The sequence below is a fragment of the Pan troglodytes genome, chromosome 1 (assembly GCF_028858775.2).
Source record: "Pan troglodytes isolate AG18354 chromosome 1, NHGRI_mPanTro3-v2.0_pri, whole genome shotgun sequence".
NCBI classification, from domain to species: domain Eukaryota; kingdom Metazoa; phylum Chordata; class Mammalia; order Primates; family Hominidae; genus Pan; species Pan troglodytes.
Genome location: NC_072398.2, coordinates 42,242,600 through 42,255,591, shown reverse-complemented (window position 1 = coordinate 42,255,591; position 12,992 = coordinate 42,242,600). Strand labels below are relative to the sequence as shown.

General features: G+C 45.2%; 1 protein-coding gene across 4 annotated transcripts in view; it reads left to right on the top strand.

Annotated features, from left to right (window-relative positions):
* The window catches only part of IL19 (interleukin 19), a 73,030-nt gene extending 61,144 nt beyond the window's left edge, over positions 1-11,886 (top strand). Inside the window, exons 6-11 of one of the 4 annotated variants that reach the window (XM_063792669.1) lie at positions 2,340-3,025; positions 5,286-5,431; positions 5,583-5,648; positions 8,455-8,607; positions 9,607-9,681; positions 11,132-11,583. In XM_063792669.1, the coding sequence (XP_063648739.1) occupies positions 5,288-5,431; positions 5,583-5,648; positions 8,455-8,607; positions 9,607-9,681; positions 11,132-11,227 (534 nt within the window). In that variant the 5' untranslated portion in view covers positions 2,340-3,025; positions 5,286-5,287 and the 3' untranslated portion in view covers positions 11,228-11,583. Of the gene's footprint in view, positions 1-2,339; positions 3,026-5,285; positions 5,432-5,582; positions 5,649-8,454; positions 8,869-9,606; positions 9,682-11,131 lie in introns of those variants that run through there. The other 3 variants (XM_001165125.6, XM_063792671.1, XM_016937510.3) reach the window with 3 other exon arrangements.
* Positions 11,887-12,992: the final 1,106 nt, after the last annotated feature.

Sequence of the window (12,992 nt, the reverse complement as noted above, 5' to 3'; positions counted from 1 at the left end):
GTCCTAATTCTAAGGCAGATGCAACCTTGTGTCTGGAGACCAGATTCATAATTGAATTGCAATCCTGGGAAAGATGCCATTCTATCTCAATCTATATTCTTATTTTTGATATTAGGGGTCAGGCAGCAAGGCTTAAGATGAAGAGAACTTATTTCTTATTGTTCCCCCTTCTTCCTGATTTAGGAGCTCTAAAGGGAATTATAAAATTGATAATAAATGTCATTTTCAAGTTGCTTATTATGCGCCAGGTACTGTGCTGAGGAATTATGTGTAATCACTTCATCTTCATGCTGCGCCTACATGGTGAACGTGCAGTAGGCATGATGTGTGCCATTTTACAGATGAGTAAACTGGCACTGAGATTAAGTGGCTTGCCTTCAGTCTGACAGCCATAGAAAGCAGAGCCAGTCAACCCAGCTTCCAGTACCAGCGATTATGGTACACCACATGCTGGAAGAGGAGCTATAAACACATCACTTATTTCCCTTCCCCTGCAAGCTTCCTGATATGACATATCTGCCCTGAAATGAAAGCTAGGTCAGAACATATAGCCTGAGCACAAGGGGTGAATGTGGGGTGAGACTCAGCATGGACAGTGTTGCAAATCCCCTTACATGTGCAGCTGGGCTCTGAGCTGCTATTCTCACATGTGCAGAGGGACTCTGAGCCAGGCAGCTCAGGCCCTGCTGGGAAAATAGCACCCACCTCCCTCCATCCCACCCCTCTGGGGGAAACAAGGGTGGGGGTAGGGGAGATTCCCGAGGTCAAGAGTAGCTCTTTGCCCCCTCTCCAAAGGAGCAGAAAGATGTCCATTAGCTCCTAACAAAGGTGTCTTCTCCTTTTCCAGGTGCCTGGCACACAGGATAGAAATACATAATATTTATTAAGGAGTACTTACTATGATACAGGTCCTTTAGCTCATTCAAATCCTCACAGTTTTATTTTACCTATTTTATGGAGCTTCAGAAAGGCTTTAAGTAGCTTTTCCAGTGTCTATAGACCTAATGCATTTCATCCAGACTCTGCAATAGGGCCACATATTGCTCAACTCCATGGAGCCTCATTCCCATAGAAGGCAATAGGCATGGTACCCTTTCTGAGCAAGGCAGAGAGGGTACCTGCCTGGCCATACCCTCGTCTTATTTCCTTACTTGTTTTCTTTCTTCTTTAAGATATAGCTGATTAATCATTATTATGAAATGCCTCTTTCTTCTGGGTCTTGACATGCAGCTTCTAGGAAAAATGACAAACTCCCCATCTCCATGCAAATGAGAATTTTTTTGCAATTCTATGTTCATACAGAAAAATCCAAGTTAGGTCACTTTCCTGAGAGCTGTGGCATGCTACCAAGAAGAGAAGGGAGATAAGGAAGAAGAGAAGAGAGAGAACCAGGGTTTAAATCCAGAACTACATTGTGAACCACTATAGTCTACCACTTCCCTCAACACTTACCATTTTATTATGTCCAAGATGCTGGACCACAAGACATCAAGTCCCTGGGGTTTCTTTCCCTTGCACCTGTCCCGTAAAAGGCCCTGATCTTTCCTGTCCCTTTTCCTTCTCTGCCGGTGCCCTGTGGCCCTCTCTGTCTCCCGAATCTGGCTGCAGGAACAGGGTTTGTACCAGCCCAGTGGGGTCTCATAATCGCACCTCATCCCAAGGTCACTTCATTTGGTTAAAAATAAGCTCCATTTATTCTGGGAGTCTGTGTTTGGGGATGTCAAAAGACAAAATTACAACACATTTAGTTTAAAGATCTTAATTGGCTTTTATTTGCAATTCTAGAATCAGGCAACATCCTATTTTATAAAAATAGAATGAGTGGTCCCATGAGCTGACAGAGGAGAGTGGTTTTGTAGGCAGACAACTGCTAGAGGAAGCAGAAACAGAGAACAAAAAGCAAACTGGTCATTTAAAAGTTACTTTCCTTGTAAAGGTTAGAGCAGAGGAGACTTCCTTATATGCTAGCTAAAACTGGCTTGTTTCAGGATTTGGCTATTATCTTTCTCTCTCCTGATTTCTCAGAAGGTTAGATAAACAGTTTAGTTTCAGCTTGGTGGTGTGGAACTTCATTCAGCATGAGCGACTCCATTTAGGTTTGGCCTATTGGCCTAGTGCAGTAACTCAGTCCAAACCAATCACCCCCTGGAAATTTTATTTAATGGGAAGAAACTGTTTATACCCTATCTTTTCATTGCCCCAAACCTGATCCCTAGAGAACTTCTTGGTAAAGAGTTTATGTAAAAAGGTAATTTAGTTAGAGAGTCTTCTAGCCCAAGAATAAGGATTTCAGGTCCTGGCTCTGCCACTGGCTGATCTTAAACCTCTCTTCTTTCCAGTCTCATTTTCTCTCTCTCTGCATTAATCAAGAATGAGAGAACCCTCCAGGGGACAAGATGAAGGGGAAACAGATGATGTGCAAAGAAATCCTTGCTTTATGAGGGGAAAAAGTGTTCCTCATGAAGTTCAACAAAATGATGCAGGTAAAGCAGTTAGCTAGCACCTGGCACATGGCAGACACTCATAGCTGCCTAAGGCATTGGAGAACTGGATCGTGCTGCAGCCAGAGGCACCTGCAGAGCCTCATGGGCTGGCTGCTGCAGGGTGTGGCTGATTGAGAGTGCTTTTGTGAGTTGGCCTGCAGGGTACACTTGGTAACGTGCCACAGCTCCCAGGAAAGTGACCTAAGTTGGATTTTTCTGCATGGACATAGAATTGCAAAAAATTCTCATTTGCATGGAGATGGGGAGTTTATTTTTCCTAGAAGCTGCATGTCAAGACCCAGAAGAAAGAGGCATTTCATAATAATGATTAATCAGCTATATCTTAAAGAAGAAAGAAAACAATTAAGGAAATACGATACTAAGAAAACAAGGGGAAGAACAATCTCCCCAAGGTGGATCCACCCAGCAAACCTTGACAGCATTTCCTCTTATCCACCTGAATAAAAATGACCAGCCCTTTCCAAATGGCAGAGAGCACTGAGAGGAGACACAAGGAGCAGCCCGCAAGCACCAAGTGAGAGGTGAGGCTCACGCTGTCCGTCGTCAGGGGCTCCTATGCACCGCCATCCTAGCGCTCCTCCTTCACTGCCGCAGGGAGGTGACCTGTTACCATTGTGTATGGCTATGATGTTCCAGATGCTGGGCATTTGGTAGAATGGGAAGGGGTACTCTATAGAAAAGGTGAATTTTCTAGTATCTTATTTTCAACGAGAAGAGATAGAGAGTGGGAAAGAAGGAGTGAAGGAAGGAAAGGTCAAGGATTTAATGTCTTTACTATTGCTTTTTTGTTCCAAGAACGGTGTCGGGCACTTTATAATGTGTTATCATTGTTTAATCCTTTGCAATGTGAAATATCTTTTTAAATGTAAGGAGCATCACTGGTTCAGAAATGGGTTCCTGTCTGTCTGGTGTCAGGGGAGCTACTGGGATCCCAGGCTGTGATGTCAGACGGAAACAATGTTGTAAGTGGGGTGGAGTAGCAGTAAAGACAGCCAGCTCAGGGACTGGCCCGCCTTCTCTCAAACCCTGGCTTGGGCAGGTTACTTCATTTTTTTGGTAAAATGGGAACAGAAACAGAGCCTACTTCATAGGGTGGTTGTGAGCATTAAATGAGAAAATTACGTAAAATTCTTGGGACAGTGCCCAATGCACATGGCACGCAGAATAAATGTTACCTACTACTAATATCTGAATTAGCCAAGATGTCTGGAATTGCCTCACCAAGTTAAGGGAGACATCTTTCTCCTCCACAAAATGCGCAAGTCTCCTGGCATGGGATGAGCAGGCAATATCTGCCTGCTTCTGAGAGTTACCTTGTCAGAAGAAAAACTGCACTCTCTTGGCTTTCTAGAAGCACCCCAGTAGCCTTCTGAGGGGACAGAGCTCTGGGGCACTCTCTACAAACTTCCCTGGCAATGGGGCCCATCCTTGTTTAGCCAGAAAGAGAGGTTGATAAAAGAGGAAAGGAGCTCTTTGGCCTAATGCCTGCCACGTGGTAAGGTCTCGACATACAGCTGTCTATTCCCTGGGAATGATGCCCAGTTAAGGAGAGACAGGCAAAAATGGTTTCTAAACAGGATTTGCTGTTTCTGGCTTTCCAGAGAAGGAGCTGGGAATCCTGAGGAAGGCATGGGGAGTGGGGGCAGCGGGGGTTCACACTCACATGTGTGAGTTACAGCAGCTTTAACTATAGCTCTACAGTCCTCGCAGCTGGCTCCCTGTGTCTGATGCCCTCCTCTCCTCCACGGCCACACATGATACACTTACCTTGGCACACACAGCTGTAAATGGGAGATCTCAGTGGGCACCATGCAAAGTGCATAGCAGAGGTCTGCTTTCGTCACATGTGTTGTCATAAGACGTGCGTTAAGGCTAAGCTCTATTTATAAGCTTGTGAAATGTGGGTGAAAACAGAGATAACCCCATAAGCTGTACCATTATATTTTATGCACTTTTCTCTGTGCGCATTATATGGCACAATACAAAGTGATTAAATGAAGAGGCAGCAAGAAAGACAGAGGCAAGAAGGGTAAGAGAATGAGAAGAGGTGGCAAACCTCTCAGGGTCTGGCCCTGGCTATGAAGCAGCTGGCTGCAAACATGCTCCTCATACCCTTTGGCTCAGCAGATGACTGACGGGAAGTTGACAAGCTGCCCTCTACCATTGGCTTCTTCCCCTAGCTCCTTATTGTGGCTAATTAGTTCTTGAAGATGCCTTGTGCCTCCCTTTCCCATCCTCTCCAGAAGGTGAAATCTCCACAGCTGGCTTCAAACAAATGATTTTAAGCAGATACACTCTTGAGGTTTATAAGAAAAGGGTGTTACTTATTTCGGGGGCAAACATCAAAAACCAAGTGTGTTTTTATGGTTTTTCACATCTGTTGCCGAATTCCTAGGGCATCTTACCAACCCTGCTTTTCCTATTTAATTTATTAAAAACAATGCTTTTCACCCCTGTTGACAAAGTAGGCTGTGTTGAGTCATAGGAGAGTGATATGCACACAAGTATGCTTCCTGGGACTTAAGAGAGTGGTGTATCGTGTTTTCTGGGGTGGAGGTGGGGGCATGGGGTGAGGGTGGGGAAGAACTCATATCCAGTTGACTCAAGAAAACCAGAGGAGATACATACCCCTGTAACTCCTCAAGGCTGAAGTGTTTAGTGTTGTTTTCTTGTATTCCTCCCGGCCTGCCTTCGAGGCTGGAAAGGAGCGTCAATCAGGGGTCTTCTTTTTCATTGCCCTCCACTCTTGGCTGGACAGCTGACTTCCTCTCCTTTCTGCAGGCATGAAGTTACAGTGTGTTTCCCTTTGGCTTCTGGGTACAATACTGTTATTGTGCTCAGTAGACAACCACGGTCTCAGGAGATGTCTGATTTCCACAGACATGCACCATATAGAAGAGAGTTTCCAAGAAATCAAAAGAGCCATCGTGAGTATGGGTTGGTGTAAAGGTGTGGATGACGGGGTATGCCTCCCCTTACATCTTAGCTTGAAAATGAGTTCCTTCTCATTGCCTTTTGCATCTCAGAAGAACATAGGATACCGATTGCTTATGTCTGTTCTTATGTTTCCCTCCACAGCAAGCTAAGGACACCTTCCCAAATGTCACTATCCTGTCCACATTGGAGACTCTGCAGATCATTAAGGTATTGGCCTGTGTCTGCTTTTTCCAGTATTTTTATCTTCATGTCTAAATGGCTCTGGGCTGAGAAAGAAATCCCTACCTTGTCCCCTTCTCTTTCCTAATCTCCAATGTACTCTAAATGCACCAGGCTTCTTTGTCAGATGATGTCTTAGGGCACGCTAGTGTCCCAGGGACATGTAACCCCTGGGAGGAATTAAAGAAGTGCTGCTTCCTAGAGAGTGATTGGGGGTGCCAGGTGCTCAGAGGGGACAGGATTTCTGTGGCTTGGGGGTAATTTTGGAAGGTCCCATGGAGGTAGCTAAGAAAACAAACAATGACTTAACCCAAGGAGGTTGTAGATCAGTGAATAAGAGGGAGGAAGGAATTTGGGCAGGATAAGATAATGGGTGTAAGATCAGTGAAGGTCGGACATAGAGGTGACCAGGTTTGTGACCCAAAGGACATATAAGTGAGTGGTGGGAGATGAGGTGAAAAAATACCCTGGAGTCATTTTATAAAGGTCCCTGGAGCCAGGCTGAGCCTCAGGCTTATAATACAGACAATAGGCTGGGTGCAGTGGCTTATGCCTGTAATTTCAGCATTTTGGGAGGCTGAGGCTGGTAGGATTGCTTGAGATCAGGGGCTTGAGACCAGCCTGAGCAACATAGCATGACCTCGTCTCTACAAAACAAAACAAAACAATTATCAGGGCATAGTGGCATGCAACTCTAGTCCCAGCTACTTGGGCGGCTGAGCTGGGAGGATTGCTTGAGCCTGGGAGGTCAAAGCTGCAGTGAGCCATGATTGTGTCACTGCACTCCAGCCTGGGTGCCAGATTGAGACACCCAAAAAGAATAAAAGAATGTGTGTTAGGGCATGCTAGTGTCCCAAGGACTTGGAATCCCTGGGAGGAATTAAAGAAGTGCCGCTTCCTAGAGAGTGATTGGGAGCTCCCAGTGCTCAGAGGGGATTAGGATTTCTGTGGCTTAGGGGTAATTTTGGAAGGCCCCATGGGGGTATAAAAGAATAAAAGAAAATAATAGCAGCAATAGAGAGTCAATGAGATTTTTGACCCCAAAGTTATATGATCATAAATTGTTTTAGAAAGACAGTCTGGTGCTGTTCTTACAATGGACAACGTGAGGCAGGAAAGCCAGTGACAAGATCTGCCCAATCATCTAGACAGGAGGTGATGAAAGTATGTTACAAAATAGCTGGCTTACCAGGTGATCATTCATTTTACAAAAAGGCCCATGAGACATGCCTTTAAAAGAGAGTTCCTCCAGTCCTGGGAAGTATTCTAGACAGATCCAGTTTTGGGAGGGATTTTGTATGACAGAGTGTAAGATATATTTGTATTGAGTTACTTTTTTCTCAGGTTTCTCTGCATACGTGAGACACACACACACACACCTCTTCATAATTCTTCTAAGCAGTGATTTATTTGTGGTGAAGAAATGTAGCCACTTACTAAATAATATTCTAGCCAACTGTATTATAGACACAGAAGATATGACAGCTAGAAGGGACCCAAAAGACCATCTATTCCAAAACCATCATTTTCAAATGAGGACAGGGAGACCTTGGGAGGGAGCATGACTAGTTAGTGGCAGAGTTAGGAATAGACCCCCAAATATATGCCCCCATCTTCAGATTCTTTCTCCTCTCAAGGTTGGGAAGTAGCTCATGTGGAATAAGAAAAGGAGTCAATAAGGATTCAAGTTCCTTCCCTTCCTTTCCCTTCCCTTCCCTTCCCTTCCCTTCCCTTCCCTTCCCTTCCTCTCTCCTTCCCTTCCTTTCTCAGCCCCACCTTCCTTTTTTCTGCAGTGTTCCTTTTTCTAGTACCACAGTCTTTGATAGTGCAGAGGGGTGTAACATTTTGCCCTTCTGGTTAAGAGAATCAGCAACAGTGAAGGAAGAGAAGGGTTTTTGTGTTGCCATCTAGGAAAAGCTGACACTGGGGCCAAGGAGGCTTTGCTTCTTGAATGAAGATGGGTGTGCTGTCCCACCGTTAACCACTCCCTGCTTAGACTGCACAGTTAATCTTCTGCAGAGTAACTGGCTCTCAGGGCAGATGGCGGGCAAACTTCTAGAAGGAAACTGTCTAGCCAACTTCACTGGGCTGTGCCTGGGAATTTAGAGACTATTTCTTTGGGACATCTGCACTCTGCAGGCTGCAGACCTACCCAAATATGCCCATTTCTGCAGCTGTCGGTCTCTCTTGCAAATCTCAGCCTCATTCCAATGACCTTTCTGGTTTAAAAGGACAGACTACAGGAGAGCTGAGCAGTGTGGTCCAGAGTAAGGTGGCCAGAATGAATGCAATGTGATTACAGTTGGAGGAATGCATACCTAGCAGGATGACTGGCATGCAACAGCCCTTGCATGTTGGCAGATGGGAGACATAACAGAGAGGCAACTTCAGCCCCTGTAGTGTAGGGAAGTTCTTTTCAAGAAAGCTGCTCAGCCATCAGTCCTTTTAAAAAGGAGGCAACTGGTTCCTGGAAAGATTTCAGTGGAAGTTAGTGATGACACGCTAGGGATACTGTAGAGAGAATTAGCCTATGATGGATTCTGGGCCCCATCCTTAGTAAATGTATTTCTCGGCCATACAGAAAAAGGGGAGAACTGGAATCTCTTCTCACTACTTTTGTCATAAGTAGCTTTGATGGGAATAAGAGAGGATGAACACTCTGAGACCATTACGAATTTTTCCAAAATGACTTTTAGTTCTCTCATGTATCGCTGCCCCTACTCAAATGGACTGCCCTGGTCTCCAACATAATGAGAGAAGAGGCCTCTAGTGTTTCCCTAATTTGTGTTTGTAGCCCTTAGATGTGTGCTGCGTGACCAAGAACCTCCTGGAGTTCTACGTGGACAGGGTGTTCAAGGATCATCAGGAGCCAAACCCCAAAATCTTGAGAAAAGTCAGCAGCATTGCCAACTCTTTCCTCTACATGCAGAAAACTCTGCAGCAATGTGTGAGTCACTGGGTCAGAATTCCAGCATCTGCTCCCCGTCTGCCCCAGGAGAGGCCAGGAAGTGCTGGCCCCCATTGGCCTCCTGATATGGTGCTTGGAGTCAAAGGAAATTCTCTGCGCACGTCCACAGGGAGAACTGTGGAGAACCTCTCCCAGTGGCCACTGCTTCCCCAGGGCTCCCTGCCTGCTGACAGCTCCTCAGATGGTCTCCTCCTAGATAACCCTCCCGGGGTGACCAACTTATGTCAACATATTCCTTAGTAAGAGGCATGGCAAGGACTCTAGTTCTACTGTAAGCATACCCCTGGTTTCTTTATTTCTGGCCCTTTGGTGTCTTTACATCAATAAACCTCTGGGTAGTTCCTTGGTATGGCCTATCCCTAAAGGTTACCTAGAAATTCATTGCGATCTATTCAAATCCAACATCAGAAACAAAACCAACACAAACCAACAAAAACTTAGACCAGGAGAGAACCTGGGCTCTAGCCCCATTCCTGCTGATTTCCTGTGAGACTTTATGGCAAGTGACTTCACCTCTCTGTGCCTCGGATTCTAAAATTGTTAGAAGAGTTGATGGCCCCTGTCCTACTTGCATTAATATGATAATGGACTCAAATAAATTCACCTAACCAGTTGTTTAATTAATAATTCATTAAAATTAATTATCTAATTAATAATTAATATTTAACAAATGTTTGTTGAGTGCCTACCCTGTGGGATGCAGCACTCAAGAGTGGTGATAAGACAGATATGGTGCCTGCTTTCCCAGTGCTGACAGTCTGATGTGTTCTAAATGCAGAAAAAACAAAAGGCGTGGGCAGATGCAGGTGACTCTACAGACAAGCTCTATTCTTCCGTGGCTGCTCCCACCTGAGTTTACTCATCTGACTCTCACCGTGGGAGGGAAGAGAAATGTCACTTCTCATGTGGGGAGGCAGGAGTAAGAGAGGGCCAGAGTGGAAATGTCCTCTGATAGGAGCTTCCTCCACTTTATCACAGCAGGAACAGAGGCAGTGTCACTGCAGGCAGGAAGCCACCAATGCCACCAGAGTCATCCACGACAACTATGATCAGGTAAGATCTGGGAAGAGGTTGGGGAAGATGGAAGATGAGAGGTAGATCAGGAGGGTGCCAGGCCTTCAGCCTCCTCTCCACTTAAATTCATGCATTCACTCTATAAGCAGCCATTGTGGGCAGGCCTCAATTCTCTGTGTCTGTAAAGAGAGTTTTGATTTTACCTCATTTGCTAATCTCCTGGGCTCCCCATCTCCATCATTCCTCCACCATTTTCTCATACCCTCATATATCAAGCCTGACCTGTATGATTTGGGGAAAGCACCCACTGCTTAAGATGGGATGACACAGAGGGAGCAAAGATCCCCCATGAAATGTGAGCTGTTACGCCTGAAACGTGTTACCTGCACGCTGTCACTGCGATCACTACCTGCCCCCCATATTGTGTGTAGTGATGAAGACATGGTACTTCTCATGTTGATGTTGGTGTAAAATGCACATCTCACGTGGATGTAGAGGAAGAAGCAGTGTTTCTCATGAGCATCAGTTCAAGATCTTGTTAAAATGCAGATTCTGGCTCAGCAGGGCTGGGATGAGCCTGAGTTTCTGCATTTAGATCACACTGTCAAATGATACCAATGCTTTGAAGAGCAAGAGTTAGGGAGTCTGTTATGGGCTCTGCTTCTTTGTGGAGAGACTCTGTAAGATAATGTTATAGAAATAGCTAAGAGTTACATGGTTCTTACTATAAGCCAGGTATTGCTCTAGGCATACAACAAGTATTAACACACATTCGTCCTTCCCAACAATGCTATGAGTCATTATCTGCATTGGATACATTAAGAAACTGAGGCTCGAGCAGGTAAAGTAACTAAACTAAGTTCACACTGCAACTGCACGGCAGAGGTAGGATTCAATTCCATGCTGGCTGGCTCTACAGGACGTGCTAAAAGCATGAACTCAGTCTGCTGAGGAAGGAGGTGGAATAAGGCAGGAGACTTGGGTTTCATTTCCAGCTCTGTTACTAACTGGCTGTGTGACATTGGGTAGAACACTTGCTCTAGGGGCTTTAGTGCTCTAATATGTCAAATGAGGACAACATGCTCTCCCTACCCACTGTCCAGCACCTCAGGGACAAAGATGTTCTGGGATAACAGAAGCACTAAAGCAAGCTGGTGTGGAGAAGAAAATCAGCGGAACTGGCCAGTAAGGCAGATTTTTTTTTTCCTGTGAAAAACAGAGGAAAAAAGAAAACCTGAGGGAAAAGAATGAAGAATTTTAAAGTTCTGTTTATAAGGAGCTGACATAATTTAACTACTTGTTTGTGGGGAAAAAAAATTGGTTGCCTGCGAGGAAAATAATATTGAGTCTGTATGTTATGCAAATATATTTCGTGACAAAAAACAAAAACAGAAACAAAACCTTGTGGGAACCAGCATATGAAGAAAGGGACTTGAAAACCATTACACAGTCTAGAAAGGTGGGTTCTTATGTTGATCTCTGATTTCAGCTGGAGGTCCGCGCTGCTGCCATTAAATCCCTGGGAGAGCTCGACGTCTTTCTAGCCTGGATTAATAAGAATCATGAAGTAACGTCCTCAGCTTGATGACAAGGAACCTGTATAGTGATCCAGGGATGAACACCCCCTGTGCGGTTTACTGTGGGAGACAGCCCACCTTGAAGGGGAAGGAGATGGGGAAGGCCCCGTGCAGCTGAAAGTCCCACTGGCTGGCCTCGGGCTGTCTGATTCCACTTGAAAATAGCCAAAAAGTCTACTGTGGTATTTATAATAAACTCTATCTGCTGAAAGGGCCTGCAGGCCATCCTGGGAGTAAAGGGCTGCCTCCCCTCTAATTTATTGTGAAGTCATATAGTCCGTGTCTGTGATGTGAGCCAAGTGATATCCTGTAGTACACATTGTACTGAGTGGTTTTTCTGAATAAATTCCATATTTTACCTATGAATGGAAGGATCTTTTCATTCAGGGAGAGTCAGTCAAGACTGAGGACAGGGTGTTACTGACAGAGGGATGGTTGTCATGGTGACAAAGCTGAACAAGCACAGACACAAGTAAGTAGAGAGGCCACTGGGTAGAGAGGCCGAAAAGGGTACCAACATCTAGATGGACACTGCATAGATGATTCAGAGCACAAATGTGTATCTTTCAGATTTCATATCACATGCTTTCATGGAAAGAACAAGACCTCTGAAGTCCAATTGATCTGGTTCCAATCCTATGTGACTTTGAACGAAGCACTTAACGTTTCTAAGACTCAGTGTCCTCTATTGTAAGGTGGAGATATTAACACCAGTCCTGTAGTGTTAATGCTGTGAGCATCGAGTAAGGAAAAGGTCTCTCATGACCTCAGCAGGGTGGGAGACAGCACGGTGCAATATAAAGACTGCCGACTCAGGGGCCACCTTCTGGTTCTAAGGCATCTCCTGCCATGAATTTCCCAGGGCAGGTCAGTACATTTCTTTGGTCCTTAGTTGTTGGTATTGTGGGTACTGACCCTTCTGTACTACCTGCTCCATATAATTATTTATTTATTTATGGAGACAGGGTCTCACTTTGTCACCCAGGCTGGAGCACAGTGGCATGGTCATAGCTCACTGTAGTCTCAAACTCCTAGCTCAATCAATCCTCCCTCCTCGGCCTCCCAAAGTTCTGGCATTACAGACTTAAGCCACCACACCTGCCTCTATATAATCATTTTAAAGCTGGAGTCATTATGAGGGCTTTGACAACCCTGATATCTGCACACCCCCCCCTCCTGGCTGTTTTCCCTAACTGTGTCCCTGCTCCTTCCCCGGGCTCACTGTGACCCAGCCACAGTTGTTTGCTCTGTGTTTCTCAAACACACCAGGCATGTTCTCACCATACAGTGTATGCACTTTGTGTACATGCACACTCATAAACTGAGGTAGGGTTAAAAAATAAAACAAACCCTCCACACATTATGCGTTAATGGGATTCATACGCTATTAGGGAGCAGGGTTGTTTGCTGAGGACCTAACTTTTCCAAAGTGACCTTGGGTGGGCACCCACCCTGAGCAGGCTGGGTGATGGCAGTTATAGCATTTCTGATCTTTTATCACTGCCCTGGGATGTGCTTCCCCCGGACACCTGCATGGCTTGCACCTCCACGTCTTTCAGACCTTCACTCCAAAGGTCTCCTATTGGAGGATAACCCCCCATTTCCACCTTCAGCACACTTTGTACCCCTTTCCTGTTTATCTAGCATCCTATTTTGTTTATTAGCTGTTTCTCCACATGAATGTAAGCTTCATGAGTGTAGGGATGGTTTAGTTTGTTCACTGCCTGGCACTTAGTAGGTGTTAAATTCACAATTCACCTAGATTATTTATTC